Raw genomic sequence first — 16,581 nt, 5'->3', positions numbered from 1 at the left:
TCATCTCCGGAGATCGGTTTCTTGAAGAGCATAGGGATGGACGCAGGCAGAGCCAAGACAAAGCTCATATTCGAGTTCAAAGACCCCGAGGCCATTGAACCCACCACCAACAAGAAATACAGCGAGCTTCAACAGAACCTCGCAGCAATTAAGGCCTTTGCTTCAGGCGTTCTTGTCCCCAAAGACTACATTTGGCCCGTTGACACAGCTAAGTACCTTAAGCCCGCCACCACCTTTGTGGCTGATGCTCACAAAGCTGGTCTAGAGGTCTATGCTTCTGGTTTTGCTAATGACATGCGCACTAGCTTCAACTACAGCTTTGATCCCTCCGCTGAGTATCTTCAGTTTGTAGACAACGGCCAGTTCTCTGTTGATGGCATCATCACCGATTTCCCGCCAACAGCCTCACAAGCCATCAGTGAGATGACTTACTATATATACCCTCATCATATGTAGATGAAACCTCAGATATTTGACTATCTGAAAGAAGCTAACACCTCATGTGTCTATGTTCTTGCAGCTTGCTTTTCTCACCAAAAGGGCAATCTCCCCAAAGTAGGGAATGCCTTAGTTATAACTCATAATGGAGCAAGCGGGGACTATCCAGGCTGCACAGATCTGGCTTACGAGAAAGCAGTCAATGATGGAGCAGACGTGATTGACTGTTCTGTCCAGATGTCCAAAGACGGAATTGCTTTCTGCCATGATTCTGCAGACCTCACAGCAAGTACCACCGCCATGACTACTTTCATGTCTCGAGCCACCAGCGTTCCTGAGGTCCAGCCTACCAATGGCATTTTCTCTTTTGATCTTACATGGGCCGAGATCCAGTCTGTGAAGCGTAAGAAAATAATTTATCTGAAACTATCTCATTCTCAAGTCTCAACTAAACCACTAAGATTGGGTTTTCTTTGTCTCCAGCACAAATCGAGAACCCCTTCACTTCCACGGGATTCCTGAGAAACCCTGCGAACAAGAACGCCGGGAAGTTCACGACTCTTGTTGACTTTCTTGAAATCAGCAAAGCAAAGGCAGTCACCGGAGTTTTGATAAACATCGAGGCAAGTATATTTAACTTCCAAATGCTCTGTTACTTAACACAAGGAAGCTCCTCTAACACCTTGTTTGTTGACAGAATGCTGCTTATTTAGCATCAAAGAAAGGCTTAGGAGTCGTAGACGCAGTGAAGTCCGCTCTGACCAATTCCACACTCGACAAGCAATCTACTCAAAAGGTTTTGATTCAGTCAGATGACAGTTCAGTTTTATCTAGTTTCGAGGCTGTCCCTCCTTACACTAGAGTCTTGAGTATCGACAAGGAGATTGGAGATGCTCCAAAACCATCCATCGAAGAAATCAAGAAGCACGCAGATGCTGTCAATCTCAAGAGAACTTCCCTCGTCACCGTCTCCCAAAGCTTTGCCACAGGAAAAACTAACGTTGTAGAGGAAATGCACAAAGCGAATATCTCTGTTTACGTCTCTGTGCTAAGAAACGAATACATCTCCATAGCGTTCGACTACTTCTCTGATCCTACGGTAGAACTTGCAACATTCATTGCAGGGAGTGGCGTTGATGGAGTAATCACAGAGTTCCCTGCCACCGCTACCAGATACTTGAGTAAGTTTACAATTCTACAAGAACAATATACATATCACCAAGATAAAGCTGATCAATTATATTTGACACAAATGCAGGGAGTCCATGCTCAGATTTAAACAAAGACCAGCCCTATGCAATCTTACCTGCAGAAGCTGGCGCTCTAATGGCCGTGGCAGACAAGGAAGCACAACCACCAGCAAGTGCTCCAAACCCGCCTCTTGATGCCAAAGACGTGATCGATCCGCCTCTGCCTCCGGTTGCAAACATGGCCTCCTCCAATGAAACTGTAGGAGGTCAGCCACATACTCCTCCTCCTTCAGGCACCGTTGCCACTGCTGCTAATCTCAGTCTTTCCTTGTTGGCAATGATGGCTTTCGGACTCCTCTATGCTGCCTAATAAGATTGATCGCTCCATATAACTTCATAGGCTATAACATGTTTGCCCTCAGCGTATTCAAACTGACACAATTTGAGCTATCTATGTTTTACTCATGTTATCCAAAATATGCAGCAAACAGTGATTTGTTGGTATAGATCAAAAGCTCTAAGTAAAATTTCTTTGTTGTCGTAGGAATGTTTGATTTCAATAGAGATTTGAATCTTTATAATCGTTCATATTTTATTTACAAACCTTCTCCACCATGCATTCTCTACTCTCATAGTTCTTGCTCTCTCGACATTGTTTACTTGCAAAAAGGCAAACACCAATGATCAAGTCGTCAAAGGATTACAAGACAGTAACAAAATTACTACATTATATATATAATACAGTGCCGTTTTGTATTCGTTTAAAATATTCTCGCCCTCGCCAGAGGCGCTTTAGTATAAGAACAAAACTAAAAGACCAATAATCTTTGACAAAAGTTACATCAACTACTACAAGAGTATTCTCTCGAGTCATCCTTATGCGTATTCTCTCCCTATTCTTACACAACTTAGCTCCTCCCACACACACTCTCCCTAGTCTACTAATTAATCTCCATTGAGATTGATCCTCCATCGCATTACTGCCACAACTGCTCCGTGGGATGGGAGAATCTCATGTCATTTGTTTAAGCATCGGAAGCTACATGGAGAATCAAACTGTCCCTCAACCAAGCCGAAGAGAGCCACTTATTCCTCGCTTTTTATTTCAATTCCACTTTATGACTCTCAGCTACTTGTCCACCGTCTTTTCCTTGCTGGCCGTTCCACTTTCACCTCTGAATCCACAGGGCCTTCTATTTTTGCAGAGGGCAGCGTCTCAGACTCCATTCTCTTTACTCCCGTAGTGTCTTTCTCCGTGGGCATCGGAAGCCTGAACCTTTCACTTCGTTTCTTGAGTTTCTCAACCGTGTCCAAGTGCCGGTCTCCTGGTCCCTTCTCGCTTCCATCTTTGGTCTCTGCAAGGTCATGACCACTTTTCTCTTCAGTTACATCCCGATTCTTGCCAATAGATCCAGGAACAGGTTCATTAAGCCGGCCATTAGTAGTTTTTTCGTTCTCTTGAAGTTTTGTGGAAATGGATGATGACTTGGCAGAGACAGCATCATCTCTCTCTTTGTGGCTTGCCCAACGCTCCAATTTTGTACGTCCTCTCTTTGAATCGTGTAGCTCATCACCAGGGGATGCGTTTTCCCTGTGTCTTTTGGTGGCGTTAGGCTGCTGTGGGATCTCACTCCTGCAATTCCTTGCTTCACTGGTTCCTTTTGAGCCCTGAAAGGAATGAAAGAAACATCAGTATGACCGTGAAACAGAAAAAAGTGATCAAACCATGAGATATCTTAGGTAAGTTAGGCAACAGAACAAAAAAACTTGACAAGGTATATTTGCATTCACGATAACCATGTTGTGTTCAGTTTCAAAACTTGGATGAAAATAGAAAAATAAAATTATAGGCTGTGGAGCATACTGTCACTACGGAATTGCCATTTTGCTCCCCTTGCTTGCTCCTCAATGATTCTGAGCCTTCTCGCTGTTCTTTAATTTTTCGTCTAGAATCTTTATGTTTTCTGTCTTGCAATCGCTGGCCATCCAAAGTATCAATAACCTTGTCACTTTTAGCACCTGTCCTCTCCTGCCTTGGTTTCTTCTCATTGCTAACAATGTCGTCTGCGCGTGCAGAGAAGTCTTCATATCCTCTATGATGGGAAGAACTTTCTTCGCCAGCGTAGTCCCTTCTCTTAATCTGTTTAGTATGCCTTGTTGTATCTTTGGTGAGATGCTCTTTGTCAGAGACTTTATACTCATCCTTCATCCTAGATGATCGGTCTTCTGAACCTCTGTGGGCCCTTACAGCCACCTGCCTCTCTCTTCCTCGTGCTGATAAACCATCCTCGTGTGTTAGCTTCAATTTATCCAAATCCTCACGCGCCCTCAACCTCTCGTTTCCATCTCTCTGCATATAGAAATCATCCCTGTGCCTGAGAGAACTGTGGTCGTCAAAATCATCTCTGATTTTATGTTGGAAATCTCTCTTTTGATGCTCCAACCTATCATCACGTTCTCGTTTCAAGCGGCTGATTGATTCTCTTTGACCATATGAAATTTCATTTTTTTCAGGCCGGCTTCTTCTCAAGTATTCTTCATCCTTCCTCCTCTTGCTAATGTGATCATCCACTTCATAAGTATTTCTAGCAATATCATCCATATGCTTTCTGGAAGGAATATGGTCATCTTTGCTGCGTATGTCATTATCTCGCATTTTACTCCTCTGTCTAGAGCCCAGATCATCTTCATGATCCTTTTTTCTAGATCCTTCAGCCCCACCTCTTCTACTATATGGGTCATCCTCTTTCCTGTGCCAGACCCCGCCGTCAACATCTCGCTCTTTTCTTTTATCAAAATCCTCGCGATTTGGAATTGAGTACATATAACTAGAATCAACCTCCATGTGGGGATTAGAATTCTCTCTACCACCTTTGCTCGCCGCTCGTGTTCTTTCCATTTCCTTCCCTCTGTCTGGATTCTTTCTATTCTGATGTGGTGCATTGTTATCGTGATGTTTCCTATTGTTAGCTGGTCGAGCATAATGCTTATCTTGAATAACTTCCTCTTCTGCACCATCCTTTAATCGCTGATAATCTCTATGATTTCCAGATCTTGCTTTGCTGCTTTCACTACTTCTCTCCGTCTTTGATTCCCCTACATCATCTTCTTGAACTGCTGACTGAGGAACTATAGAACTCATTTTATGCGCCTCCTCCATCTCAGCATCTTTGCCAACTTCACCTCCCACATCTTCACGATCAACACTTGATGACCTTGTGCCTCTGTCTCCAACAGGAGACGATGAACGAAAACTCTGACCACTATCATCCGTGCTTCTAGAGATCTCATCGTCTTGCTTTGTGGGAAGATCTTTACGTGACTCATCCTGGGCAGGACTACGTTCAGCAGATTCCGAGTCAGATCTCCGGCTCTGAACATAACTAGTCTCAACTGGGACATTTTCTCCAGGAAGGCTACTATCAGCTTGATCTGCACCATTTTCACCTGAGGGCTCATCCTCATGCGGATCGTGACATACAATCTGGCAGCATAATCATTATCAGTTAGTAGCAGTCAGAATACAGCATGCAAAGATGCCTCGCAAGTAAACCAAAATCAAGACAAATTTGAAGCATGTTCAACCTCAATGATAGCATCTAGATCCCGCATTCGAGGAGCCCGCGTATCAATGGATGGCAGACGTTCACCAGAACCAGTTTCCACAGGTATAGGTCTTCCAGGGGGCTGTGAGAAAGCAAATTCAAAAAATACACTCAAGATTTAAAAACTGACAAGCAAAATGTTCAGGTGTTACAGCTGTTCTGTACAATATAATGAACCACATATTGACAAGGCTACTTAACAATGAGAGGAAAGGAAGGAGAAAACATACTAGTGAAGGTCGAACATTGGCTGGCACTTTAGCTGAATCGCCTTGAACTGAGTCTGGCTTCACTACATTTGAAGAATCAACAGGAACACCCTGCGCTCCCGTTGCTGCAGCTAACTCTGGGGGTAGATCTGGATCATAACCCTGTCATTGTACAAAAGATTGATTAGGAATGCATTGTATCTGATGTAGACAAAATATCGTCTGTCTGAGAAGAATAATCAACTTGTAAGCGCCACAACAAATGCCAAGATCCACTTTACCTGATCCGTTCTACCGCTTTCATAAACACGTATTCTGCTTTGCATCGTGGTCTCTATACGGTGTTGGTCCTGTATGAAATTAAAAGATGCTCATCATAGTGCTCTTAATCTGCTGACATAAGGGTATGAAACACAGTTATTATTAATTACCAGCTGTTGGCAATAATCTTTCCAGCTCTCCTCATTTAGTCCAAAGTTGAAGTAGTCTGTCATTTCAACTCCTGGATATCTCCAAGGCTTTTCCTCGAAACTCTCTATGTCGACCTCAAATATAGTCCTAAAAAAAACAAAAGAGTAGACATCAAATAAAAGAAATAAAGATCTGCACAAATAAAAACTTGGTACAATCCAACGTCAGAGAACAAATAAGTAAAATAGATTGATATGCATATGTATATTAGTCCGAACAGATAAAAAAGGTACTTGTGAGAGGGAAGAGTAAAGTCCAGTCCCCGCCCAGCTGTATTACCACCCCAAGACTGGTGGAAGCCTTTCTGTGCAGCAGAAGCATTCCTCATTACCAGTGGACGCCAATCTCCTCTGCCACGACCAACCATAGGACCAAGGTTGGCGGGTGGACGAACTTGACCTGTGATCCCACCAGTAGGTGGAGCACCTCCAGGAATAGGGGCTGCCCCTGGTCTTACATACTGCAAGAGAAAGATATGTATATGTCAAGTAAATTAATACGACCCTTATTGTTTCGGTTTCAATACTCGTAACTTTGGTATGACTAATCAAAAAGAAAACATAAAATCTTTGATGTGATGTTGGCTTCATAATAAAGTCAGTTAGGGTCTCAAGAAGTTGTTATTCTTCGTCTTCTTCAATTACTAACTGTAAGGAATTTTCAAACAAAAAAAAAAAAAAACTCTTGAACAGCGTAATTGATGGTGGTGTAGGATAGCCATATAGACGAGAGGAAGTGATTAGGTTATATAATCTCCCTTTTCACATTCTTAATTTTATGACCAAACACCCAGCTTTTGGTAAACAAGTAAAGAGATGGTTATGTCAAGATCTAGAAGCAGACTCCAATTTCTCTTTGATTAACACACTCTGCATTGCATTCTGGTTTAGGTACAAGTACAAAGGATAATATATGCACACGTAATTAAAGAAAACTAAAACAGGGTCAGGACAAGAACCCGAGCTACTACTAAGTAATCTGACCAGTGACAACAGTGTTGCATCGACACTGACCTTAAACTGAGAATGAAACGGATGATGATACCCATGACTGCTATATCCAGCTTTAGGCGGTCCAGTAGCACCTCCAGGTCCAGTCCCTTTACCAGCTTCTCCTCCATCTTTGCCATCTCCTTCAACGCCTTGCAGACCATCTTCTCCCCAAAGCTGCTCCTCCATAGGTTGATTAGGATCCGTGTCAGCCACTATAACAAGTGGGTCTTCATCATCATCTTCATCATCGTCATCTTCGTTGTCTCCCATTCTTGATCTTCTATCAGCTCCTCCGATCATGACGTTGCGATTACTCGCATTCAACACTATCTGCAAATCATCTTCACTGTCGCTATCCCAATCATCTCCTTCTCCTTGTCCTCCATATCCTCCATCTCCGCCGCCGCCGCCGCCACCACCAACCTGCTCAATCCTTGTCGTAACTTGAGAAACGCCTCGATCTGTAGTAGACAAACCAGGTTCAGAAGCGGAAACGAAAAGACCAGGAATCGTAGGCGTGGAATCGGCCTCGGGTTCTTCGATATCAAAGCTCATGTCCTTATCGTCTCCGCCGCCGTCGCCAATTGCTTGAGGACGAGACGTCGTCGTCGTGGTGTCGTGAGAGAGAGTGATGGATGATGATAATTTGAAAGCATCGTTGTTCGAAACCCTAGAGACTGGAGCTGAATTCGCTTCCGCGACATCTTGATCTTGGGATCGGAGGTTAAGGTCGATTGAACGGTGAGGAAGAAGAGGAGGCGGAGGAGGAGGAAGAACAACGGGAGGTTGAAACGGCTGGAGAACGTCGGAATATAGATCTCCGAACTCGTCGTCTTCGTCCATTGGAGTGTGATATAGATTGAACGCGGATTTCGAATGAAAGAGAGAGAGACGGTGAAGGAAGCTCTAAGCTAAGGGCTTTCTTCTCTCAAGGTCTCGGCTCCTCCTTTTTATCATCGCCTTTTTATTTATTTACTTATTTTACTTTTTTACTTTTCCTACCCAGATTAGGATTTTAATGCGATTATTAAATATCATTAAAATATTGGTAACTCTTTTTTTTTTTTTTTTTTTTTTTTTTTNCAAACCGAAGACAAACCAAGGTTGAAAAAATAAAAACAAAAGCACATCTTTGAGATTCTTCTTACCGGCAAAAAAACTTTCACCGGAAAGGTTCTGTCTTTAGGGTTCTGGGCTGCTCGTTCTTGCCTGAAAATTTAAGAAGAAAGATGATCGGAGTTGGGAAGATGAAGCAGTACTCCAACGTGCTTGACAAGCCTCTCAGTAAAGGCAAACAAGAGGTAACTTTTTTGCTCCGGTAGATCCACTTTTTCTCTTCCAATTTCGGACCCTTTGCTATCAAAATTGCATCTTGATAAAATTTGAGAATGAGCCGAGTATGGGAATTGAGAACATTGTTTCGATTTGGATCCGGATCTAATAGCTGTGATGGGTATTCGATTCAAATCCCTCTCTCTCTCTCTCGGCTTTTGATCTCTTTATTGTGTGCTTGATCATTCGATTTCGAGTATGTTCTGAAAATTTAGTTGTTTTTTTGGAATTGTAATTGTGTTGCAGGTGAGCTTGACCGCATTTGCTTTTTTATTCTCGGAGCTTGTTCAGTACAATCAAACCCAGGTTGACAATATAGCTGAACTTGAGAGAAGGTGAGCTGGTTGGGTTGCTTAGTATTTTTAGTCTGAATCATTCACATCACATCTCCCTACAATGTGTTTTCGATGTCTCTTAGACTAGAGGATGCTGGGTATGCAGTTGGATCTCGAGTTCTGGAGCTCCTTTGCAACCGGGAGAAGGTATGTTGTGTTTTACCAAAAAGTCTGATACTTGTATATTTTTCCTTTCTTATAAGTTTTGTTCATGCAAGAGCTGTAAGGAGTTCAATGTCGTTTTGTCTTATTGGATATATTGTTTCATTGTTTCAGGGCAACCGAAGAGAGACGCGGTTACTAGGAATTCTATCTTTCGTTCACAGTACAGTGTGGAAGGTGTTGTTTGGAAAGGTGAGGGGTGCTTTCAAATTGAATTAGCTGTTGAACCTTTCCATGTATATACCTGTTTATGGATTCTGACTCGCCCTTATCGAATATGCCATAGGTTGCTGATTCACTTGAAAAGGGAACAGAACATGAAGATGAGTATATGATAAGTGAAAAAGAGCTTCTCGTGAACAGGTATAGATTGCTCCAGCTCTATAGTCAGAGATAGTCAGTTGTTTTTGGTCAAGGGAATTGATAACAAATCTGAAATTGTAGGTTCATTTCGATTCCAAAAGACATGGGAACATTCAACTGCGGGGCATTTGTTGCCGGCATAGTGAAGGTGAGTGCTCCCTTCATGAATAGGGGGTTTAAATCTAATTGGTAGAGGAAGAGAAGAATGAGAAAGCCACGGTTTCCTCTATGCAGGGAGTTCTGGATAACGCAGGGTTTCCTGCTGTGGTAACGGCTCATTTTGTACCCATTGAAGGACAACAACGTCCTCGGACTACCATTTTGATCAAGTTTGCTGATGAGGTTAATAATGCCTACATTCCTCTCTTTTCCTGACAGTTGTTTTACCTTCTTTGGGAGAACCTTAATCTTGCCAGTTGATTTACTTTCTTTACATCCATGCTGCGCAGGTGCTTAAAAGAGAGGCACGGCTAAGCCAATGAGAGCTCTTTAGTCTTTATGTCACTGAGTTGTGGCTTTTCGTGAACTGCTTGTGCAAATCTGCTGTCTGTTTTTGGATGATTACAACATTTTGATTAGAGCTGCAAAGCCATGTCCGTGAATTGATTGTAAACAACATACATACCCTCTTGTTATAATTGCAGCTTATGATACAAAATTCCTAGTTTTAGCACCGTTGATGGAAGCAAACATGGTTATGTTTTCTCCCAATAGCTAATAAGAGAAACATTATAAAATCCAGTGACGAAATTACATAGAAAGTTGATACATCAATATAACCAGAACAAAGATCACAGAGCAAATGAAGAAAGCAAGTAGGTAAACAACATTGTTTCGACAAATCAGTTCCTACCGAGAGGGAGAGACCTGCAAGAGTAAGTCTCCCTGAAATCAGACTTCTTCTTGGAGGAAGTAAAGAGAGAAGCGTAGACTTCCTTGGTAGCATTAACCGGAACTTTATCGGCCGCTTTGAATTTCTTCACAGTAATACCATTGCCATTGACATTCCCATCATCCATCTGTCTCTTTGCGACCTTTGCTCCTGTATCAGCCATCTTTGCAACCTTTGCTCCTGTATCAGCCATCTTTGCAACCTTAGCTCCTGTATCAGCCATCTTTGCGACCTTTGCTCCTGTATCAGCCACCACAGCAGTGCCGTTCTGGCTCTTATTTGAGACACCTTTCATCTCTCTCAGCTTTGCCTTCTCCTCTCTCAGCTTTGCTTTCTTCTCTCTCAGCTTTGCTTTCTCCTCCTCCATCTTCTCCCTCAACGAGCTCACTTCCTCCTCTGTACCGTTGATCACAATCTTATCAGACTCTTTGACATCCGCGTGACACACCAAACACGAAGAAGACTTCACTTCCTTCAACGCCTTCGAACTCATCACATGTGCGCATCGCCTCAAAGCGAAAAACTTGTACTTTCCATTGAATTCAAGACCTGAGACCGGACACTGAAACTGGGAACTAGTGGTATCTTGCGATGATCCATCAGAACCAGCAACAGGTGTAAGCTTGATATTCACCATATCTTTCAAACCCTCAATGTGTGAGAATTGCTTAGGCACCCTCTTAGACAACAGAGCATGAACTAAAGCTTCTTTATTAAACAAGTTCCCGAGGAGATCAATCACGCAAGGCTCAGCCAAAGGTTCGTTAGACAAAGCACAATTCAACCATTTAGAGAGCCTCTGCTCATTCCGATCAACCTTGTCAGGTTTCTTCTCGGCGTACATATTGAGGTAACAATCACGAGACTCGGCTCCCGTCGCACCGCCATCTCCTCCACCTCCACGGAGGCGAGGGTAAAGAGTGAGCATGGAGAAAGAAGGAAGCTTAGATACTTGGATCCGTGTAGAGCCATTCAAAAGCTTCCCATCTAGAGCAACGCAAAAATCCGATAACGAATTACGATGCGACGACGACGATTCGAGTAAAGAAGTGATACCCGAAAGAGTTAATACAGATTGCGCCGGATCCAATTGGAGAGCGATGGTCCGATTAAAGTCTGGGGATTTAACTAAGATCTGGCGCCGGCTGTGCATCATGGTGGCTGTGCAATACGAAGACCTCTAGGTTTCCGATCAATTTAGGTCGGTGTTTTGATTTTTGTTTTCAGGGATCGAAGAGAAAGACAATGTGGAAAAGAGAGATAATTTAAGAAATTTTATATTATACAGCTGGAATGAAGTGGGCTATTTCAATCTTGTTGGGCCAAATAATTTCTCTGTATAGGTTGGGCCTATCATTTAGTTCGGGATGTTTCTCTCATTCTGTTATAATTTTTGTTTTTTGTTTTTTGTTTTTTTTGCATACATTTGTTTTTAAAGTATGTTTAATGCAATTAAATATTCGAAAGGGCGAAGTGTTTTCAAGATATTAAAATTAAAAAGTTTGAAAGAAATGGAAAACAAAAAAAAATGGATTGTATAGAATAACAGATTCGATTAAATAGAGAATTGGATTTTAGGATAATTAACAGCAAATAAAAAAACAAATATACAAAGAGGCCGGCGACGTATACGACTTTAGTAAGATAACTATTTAAGAGATTCGAGACACATATTAATATAAAATATATATTTATTTATTGAGAGTAAAATATTAAAAGAGGATAAATGAAACGGCCAGTAAATTAAAAAATTAGAAATCAAAATTTTTTGAAAAGAATAAAAATGGGGAGGGAACAGAGGAAGACGACAGAAGAAGAAGAAGAGATGGAGAATGGGAATGGAGAAGGAAAGGGAGAGTTCATAAACCAAAACAATGACTTTTTTCTTGATTCCATGTCTATGCTCTCTTCTCTCCCTCCTTGCTGGGATCCATCTCTTCCTCCTCCTCCTCCGCCACCAAACTCTCTCTTCCACGCTCTCTCCGTCGACACCCCTTTCCCTGACCAGTTCCATCACCCTCAGGTACCAAACTATATCACATTGATCCATACATGATCAGTACTCCAAAACCTATGAATGTTTCTGATCCTTTTGTGTTGTTCTTGTTTTTGTCAATTGTAGGAGTCAGGTGGTCCAACAATTGGCAGCCAAGATGGGTTACAAGCACAAGGGACCGTCTCGACCACCAGCGCACCTGTTGCTCGTCAAAAGCCAAGGGTGCGAGCAAGGAGAGGCCAAGCCACCGATCCTCACAGCATTGCTGAGCGGGTATCTCACTATTCACTTCCTCCCCATCTCGTTTCTTCTCTAATTTTGTGTTTTTAATTGTTTGGTTTTGAACAGCTAAGGAGGGAACGCATTGCAGAGCGTATGAAGTCTCTTCAAGAACTGGTTCCTAACACCAACAAGGTACTCATTTTTCTGACCTGATTTAATATGACTCTTGTCCTGGATCTAGCATGATAACTGAATTGGTTGATGATGCGATCCAGACGGATAAGGCATCAATGTTGGATGAGATCATCGAGTATGTTAGGTTCCTTCAGCTTCAAGTCAAAGTACTAAGCATGAGCAGATTGGGAGGTGCAGGTGCAGTTGGTCCACGCCTCAATGGTCTCTCCGCCGAGGTCAATTTCTTAGTCCCTTATGGCTTTCTATATCTGTCTATAGTGGAATTACCAAATCATCATTCATAATCATCATCGTCATGGTTTTTGGTAATGTAGGCAGGAGGGAGGCTCAACGCCCTCACTGCACCTTGCAATGGCGTAAACGGGAATGGAAACGCGACAGGATCATCCAATGAGAGCTTAAGGTCAACAGAACAGAGGGTAGCAAAACTGATGGAAGAAGACATGGGATCAGCAATGCAGTACCTTCAAGGGAAGGGGCTTTGCTTGATGCCCATCTCTCTAGCAACCGCGATATCATCCTCAAGCACTCACTCTCGTGGATCTCTCTTCCACCCCATCTCCACTCCCGTCGCAGCAGAGGATGCAAATGTAGCAGCAGCAGTTGCTGCACCTGAAGCCTCCTCGACTATGGATGATGTATCTGCTGCCTCCAAGGCCTGAACCATAGAGGATACTCATGTGTTTCATCTTTCTCAGTTTAAGTCAAACATTCATATCCAAATCATTTTACTATTTTCACTGTTAAGAAAAAATAATATAAAAACAATTACACAAAGAACATAACCGACAAGACAGAACACTCGTATACGTGTAGGGATGGTGGGACCGTAAAGTAAGAGACATGCGTCCCACTACCTTCCCAAATCGTTGTGTCAACGTGTTATGTAACAGTGTTTTTGCTCAATCGTGGAACCAGTATAATATATCCAAGTTGGAGCTTCCACTCTCTCATAACTAACTAACTATAGATAGGCCCAAATTCTTGAATCGGCCCGGCTATTTTTGGATACGAAAACTGTGAATTAAACCTTTGTCCATTAGATGCAGAGGAAAGCACACAAACACTCCTAAAATTCCAAAAGTTTCAGGAACACTGATGAACAAATCAAGTCTATAACTAACTGCTTCAATAGCTCAACAACCAAACAATCAGGTACTACATATGTAAATATAAACCTCAGCATATTGTATACTAGATGCTTGCAGATTGATCAACAAACGTTTTTGGCAATAGACACAAAAAGCAAACAATCAGGTTCTTGAATTCAAATGAGCCACACTTGATTCCCATGTTAAAAGGCTTACAAGTCAAATACGATCTAAAACTATAGGCAAAGAAAATAACTCTCATGATTCAGAAACAGTATTTGGCCATTGTAAATCTTCTTCCTCAACATAGACTCCTTAACACCTGAGAAGGGAAGAAGTATGCAAAGATAAGACAAATTAAAGAAGAATCAGAGATTGAAGTCAAAAAAAGATAGATTGAGTAAGAATTCAACAAAGTACCAGGAAAGGAAGGAAACTAAGTTGAAGGAGAAGGCTTGAAAGTGTAAGGCTGAGGAAGTGACATTGGACCTTTCCTCTCATCTCCATCATCCAACAGCCTTTGAACTCTCTTGTTCCTACAGTACTCCCTATCGAAATGCTTCACCTGCAAAACTCCCCACTCCTTCCATTAAAATCAAAAAAAAAAAATCCCAAATTGAAGAAATTTGCAAACTAATTGAAAGAAAGAGAGAGTAGTAACCCAAGAGGAGCGACAGTTGTTGACGAATTGGGTTCTAGAATTGCTACACTCCTTCGGGTAGAGAAGACCCACGGTCGCGATTTCAGTTGGCTTTTTACCAGATTCCTTTTCAAGACAAGAGTAAAAAGCATCTCTGGCCTGCCACAATCAAAGGATCACTCCCCAACCATTTATACCCTAATCACTGAATCAGAATCAGAATCACAGAGAGAAATAGGAAAGACAGACCTTGTAGCAAGCATCTCTAGCTTTCTGAAGAACATCCTCATGAACCTCATTAGGGTTCGACGACGCGTAAGTATCCACAGCCATGTCTACGCGAGCGAACACGACGGGGAAACAGAAACAGAGCCAAATAAACACCAAACAAAACAAATAAAACTAGACGACGGACATTAATATACGGCCCATTTATGCCCGGCCCAACAAAGTAGTCGGCAGATAATAACACACACCTTGTCAAACAAGCATAGACGAAGCCAATGAAACAACAGAAGAGATTTCGTATCATTCAAAAATTAGTATCTTGGTTGGAATATCAAAAAGATCAGAGATACAAATGTACTAAGGTTACAAAACTTTACTTCATAATCAATTAAACAACAAAGTTTATCACTTCTTCTTTCTCATTGGTTACATATATCATCACTCTTCTTCCGTTGTTCCTTGTTGCTTCTTGAGCTGCTCTAAACTGAAGTTCTCTTCTGGCTGCTTCTTCCACAGGTAGTTAGCTGCATCTATCCATCCTCTATGCACTACAAACTTCTTCTCTCTCACAGCCCAACGTGCCTTCTCTGTTCCCATCTCCATAGCTACCACGTGTGTCACTGAAGCATCGACTTCAGTTGCGCAGGTTGCTCCCAGTTCCTCAGCCATTTTCCACAGAGGGTGATCTTCTGGCTTTGCCTTGGTTGGGAACACCCGACTGAACACTACTTTACATCCTTTAAGTATCTCTTTACGCACTTGTTTCAGCATCAACCTAACATCTTTATTAGATATGTCTTCATCCACATTCTGAAAAAAAACGAATAATAATCAAAAACCCCAACTAGGCAAAAGACAAGTTTTCTTAAGATTCAGTGTGTATATATATGGGCATACCTCAAAGAAAAGAGCATGTGCTTGTTTTATGACTTTCAGGACAGTTGCAAGTGCTCCATCGGGTTCACTCTCATCGCTCTTCAACTCCGACAGAGACTTGTATTTGTGATCAAACTGTCTGCAGCTCGAAGCGAAAAAGTGATACCTCTCTGTCACGATCAAATTGTCCTTGTGATTTGGCCACGCCTGTGCGTCCAACCAAGTATAACATGATTACAAGTTACATGAAACAATGACAAATTACACAACATACTTACATTCTCTGTATCGTCAAGAATCAGAACAGCACNATCTATCCATCCTCTATGCACCACAAACTTCTTCTCTCTCACAGCCCAACGTGCCTTCTCTGTTCCCATCTCCATAGCTACCACGTGTGTCACTGAAGCATCGACTTCAGTTGCGCAGGTTGCTCCCAGTTCCTCAGCCATTTTCCACAGAGGGTGATCTTCTGGCTTTGCCTTGGTTGGGAACACCCGACTGAACACTACTTTACATCCTTTAAGTATCTCTTTACGCACTTGTTTCAGCATCAACCTAACATCTTTATTAGATATGTCTTCATCCACATTCTGAAAAAAAACGAATAATAATCAAAAACCCCAACTAGGCAAAAGACAAGTTTTCTTAAGATTCAGTGTGTATATATATGGGCATACCTCAAAGAAAAGAGCATGTGCTTGTTTTATGACTTTCAGGACAGTTGCAAGTGCTCCATCGGGTTCACTCTCATCGCTCTTCAACTCCGACAGAGACTTGTATTTGTGATCAAACTGTCTGCAGCTCGAAGCGAAAAAGTGATACCTCTCTGTCACGATCAAATTGTCCTTGTGATTTGGCCACGCCTGTGCGTCCAACCAAGTATAACATGATTACAAGTTACATGAAACAATGACAAATTACACAACATACTTACATTCTCTGTATCGTCAAGAATCAGAACAGCACTTTCTTGTCCAAGCACCACATCTAGACTCTTTTGATGTCTCACCGTGCCGTCATCCCGAGAAATGATCCGATCACCAAAGTACTCTCCTTTGGGGTCCAGTAGCTTCGCCATCTGTCGCGCATATGGCCTATCTCCCATTGTGTATATGTACATCACAAACATCTCACTGGCTTCTTTTAGAAATGACTGAACAAACGGCCTCAGTTTGGTCATCATGTGCATAAATTCCATCCTGAAAAGACTACCTCCGGAAACATCTGAGATTTTCAAACAAAAATCCAAAAATTGTTAGAAATACAACACATACAACCATTTGAAGAAAAGCAAAACAATGTAGCAGAGTATGTCACCTTGAAGAGAATGAGTATGGCTAT

At 42.1% G+C, this 16,581-nt stretch overlaps 8 protein-coding genes across 10 annotated transcripts in view; 4 read left to right on the top strand and 4 right to left on the bottom strand.

Annotated features, from left to right (window-relative positions):
* Window positions 1–34, top strand: part of LOC104763551 (glycerophosphodiester phosphodiesterase GDPDL7-like) — a 2,954-nt gene extending 2,920 nt beyond the window's left edge. The window contains exon 7 of the mRNA XM_010486909.2: window positions 30–34. Within this exon, the coding sequence (XP_010485211.1) occupies window positions 30–34 (5 nt within the window). The remainder of the gene's footprint in view (window positions 1–29) is intronic.
* LOC104761900 (glycerophosphodiester phosphodiesterase GDPDL6-like) lies at window positions 10–2,237 on the top strand. The gene is made up of 5 exons (XM_010485067.1): window positions 10–418; window positions 521–841; window positions 922–1,061; window positions 1,136–1,619; window positions 1,697–2,237. The coding sequence occupies exons 1-5, from the start codon at window positions 37–39 to the stop codon at window positions 1,996–1,998; spliced, it is 1,629 nt and encodes a 542-aa protein (XP_010483369.1). The 5' UTR covers window positions 10–36; the 3' UTR covers window positions 1,999–2,237.
* Window positions 2,340–7,846, bottom strand: LOC104761899 (FIP1[V]-like protein). Its single transcript, XM_010485066.2, has 8 exons — window positions 6,927–7,846; window positions 6,147–6,373; window positions 5,874–6,000; window positions 5,724–5,792; window positions 5,464–5,604; window positions 5,214–5,315; window positions 3,493–5,112; window positions 2,340–3,296 (listed from the first exon to the last, which is right to left on the bottom strand). Exons 1-8 carry the CDS (start codon window positions 7,746–7,748, stop codon window positions 2,754–2,756), a joined length of 3,651 nt encoding a protein of 1,216 aa, XP_010483368.1. The 5' UTR covers window positions 7,749–7,846; the 3' UTR covers window positions 2,340–2,753.
* Window positions 8,002–9,770, top strand: LOC104761898 (trafficking protein particle complex subunit 5-like). 2 transcript variants are annotated; one of them, XM_010485065.1, is made up of 8 exons: window positions 8,002–8,206; window positions 8,484–8,572; window positions 8,656–8,719; window positions 8,849–8,926; window positions 9,021–9,097; window positions 9,179–9,245; window positions 9,332–9,439; window positions 9,547–9,770. In XM_010485065.1, exons 1-8 carry the CDS (start codon window positions 8,135–8,137, stop codon window positions 9,577–9,579), a joined length of 588 nt encoding a protein of 195 aa, XP_010483367.1. In that variant the 5' UTR covers window positions 8,002–8,134; the 3' UTR covers window positions 9,580–9,770. The 2 variants fall into 2 exon arrangements, with proteins under 2 accessions (XP_010483367.1, XP_019096031.1); XM_019240486.1 differs by lacking the exon at window positions 8,002–8,206 and having other exon boundaries at window positions 8,545–8,572; window positions 8,791–8,926; window positions 9,547–9,757.
* On the bottom strand, window positions 9,760–11,246 carry LOC104761897 (protein RTF2 homolog). 2 transcript variants are annotated; one of them, XM_019240485.1, is made up of 2 exons: window positions 10,162–11,246; window positions 9,816–10,131 (listed from the first exon to the last, which is right to left on the bottom strand). In XM_019240485.1, the coding sequence occupies exons 1-2, from the start codon at window positions 11,143–11,145 to the stop codon at window positions 9,940–9,942; spliced, it is 1,176 nt and encodes a 391-aa protein (XP_019096030.1). In that variant the 5' UTR covers window positions 11,146–11,246; the 3' UTR covers window positions 9,816–9,939. The 2 variants fall into 2 exon arrangements, with proteins under 2 accessions (XP_010483365.1, XP_019096030.1); XM_010485063.2 differs by having other exon boundaries at window positions 9,760–11,246.
* Window positions 11,700–13,434, top strand: LOC104761896 (transcription factor bHLH82). The gene is made up of 5 exons (XM_010485062.2): window positions 11,700–12,012; window positions 12,112–12,258; window positions 12,334–12,399; window positions 12,483–12,617; window positions 12,717–13,434. Exons 1-5 carry the CDS (start codon window positions 11,773–11,775, stop codon window positions 13,062–13,064), a joined length of 936 nt encoding a protein of 311 aa, XP_010483364.1. The 5' UTR covers window positions 11,700–11,772; the 3' UTR covers window positions 13,065–13,434.
* On the bottom strand, window positions 13,515–14,517 carry LOC104761895 (cytochrome c oxidase assembly factor 6). The gene is made up of 4 exons (XM_010485061.2): window positions 14,383–14,517; window positions 14,155–14,292; window positions 13,914–14,058; window positions 13,515–13,815 (listed from the first exon to the last, which is right to left on the bottom strand). Exons 1-3 carry the CDS (start codon window positions 14,464–14,466, stop codon window positions 13,930–13,932), a joined length of 351 nt encoding a protein of 116 aa, XP_010483363.1. The 5' UTR covers window positions 14,467–14,517; the 3' UTR covers window positions 13,515–13,815; window positions 13,914–13,929.
* On the bottom strand, window positions 14,655–16,570 carry LOC104761893 (RNA polymerase II C-terminal domain phosphatase-like 4; the record flags this gene model as incomplete). The annotated part of the gene is given in 5 exon segments (XM_019239820.1): window positions 14,655–14,889; window positions 15,549–15,830; window positions 15,918–16,103; window positions 16,175–16,464; window positions 16,558–16,570. Coding segments are annotated over 5 exon segments (861 nt in total), but the record flags the coding sequence as incomplete, so codon positions are not given.

Source organism: Camelina sativa, chromosome 18 (genome assembly GCF_000633955.1).
Source record: "Camelina sativa cultivar DH55 chromosome 18, Cs, whole genome shotgun sequence".
In the NCBI taxonomy this organism is placed as follows: Eukaryota; Viridiplantae; Streptophyta; class Magnoliopsida; order Brassicales; family Brassicaceae; genus Camelina; species Camelina sativa.
The sequence above is the reverse complement of the archived record's forward strand: the minus strand, read 5'-3'. Positions and strand labels throughout refer to the sequence as shown.

Excerpts from the sequence above, each read along its gene's own strand:
- LOC104761900 (XM_010485067.1), top strand. The coding sequence starts at position 37 with ATGGACGCAGGCAGAGCCAAGACAAAGCTCATATTCGAGTTCAAAGAC. Across the intron at positions 842-921 it reads CGAGATCCAGTCTGTGAAGC|CACAAATCGAGAACCCCTTC; the intron begins GTAAGAAAATAA and ends CTTTGTCTCCAG. Across the intron at positions 1,062-1,135 it reads GAGTTTTGATAAACATCGAG|AATGCTGCTTATTTAGCATC; the intron begins GCAAGTATATTT and ends GTTTGTTGACAG.
- LOC104761899 (XM_010485066.2), bottom strand. The coding sequence starts at position 7,748 with ATGGACGAAGACGACGAGTTCGGAGATCTATATTCCGACGTTCTCCAG. Across the intron at positions 6,374-6,926 it reads CGTTTCATTCTCAGTTTAAG|TATGTAAGACCAGGGGCAGC; the intron begins GTCAGTGTCGAT and ends TTTCTCTTGCAG. Across the intron at positions 5,316-5,463 it reads CCAATGTTCGACCTTCACTA|CCCCCTGGAAGACCTATACC; the intron begins GTATGTTTTCTC and ends GCTTTCTCACAG.
- LOC104761898 (XM_010485065.1), top strand. The coding sequence starts at position 8,135 with ATGATCGGAGTTGGGAAGATGAAGCAGTACTCCAACGTGCTTGACAAG. Across the intron at positions 8,207-8,483 it reads TCAGTAAAGGCAAACAAGAG|GTGAGCTTGACCGCATTTGC; the intron begins GTAACTTTTTTG and ends ATTGTGTTGCAG. Across the intron at positions 9,440-9,546 it reads TGATCAAGTTTGCTGATGAG|GTGCTTAAAAGAGAGGCACG; the intron begins GTTAATAATGCC and ends CATGCTGCGCAG.
- LOC104761897 (XM_010485063.2), bottom strand. The coding sequence starts at position 11,145 with ATGATGCACAGCCGGCGCCAGATCTTAGTTAAATCCCCAGACTTTAAT.
- LOC104761896 (XM_010485062.2), top strand. The coding sequence starts at position 11,773 with ATGGGGAGGGAACAGAGGAAGACGACAGAAGAAGAAGAAGAGATGGAG. Across the intron at positions 12,013-12,111 it reads ACCAGTTCCATCACCCTCAG|GAGTCAGGTGGTCCAACAAT; the intron begins GTACCAAACTAT and ends TGTCAATTGTAG. Across the intron at positions 12,400-12,482 it reads TGGTTCCTAACACCAACAAG|ACGGATAAGGCATCAATGTT; the intron begins GTACTCATTTTT and ends GATGCGATCCAG.
- LOC104761895 (XM_010485061.2), bottom strand. The coding sequence starts at position 14,466 with ATGGCTGTGGATACTTACGCGTCGTCGAACCCTAATGAGGTTCATGAG. Across the intron at positions 14,293-14,382 it reads CTAGAGATGCTTGCTACAAG|GCCAGAGATGCTTTTTACTC; the intron begins GTCTGTCTTTCC and ends TGATTGTGGCAG. Across the intron at positions 14,059-14,154 it reads ACAACTGTCGCTCCTCTTGG|GTGAAGCATTTCGATAGGGA; the intron begins GTTACTACTCTC and ends GGAGTTTTGCAG.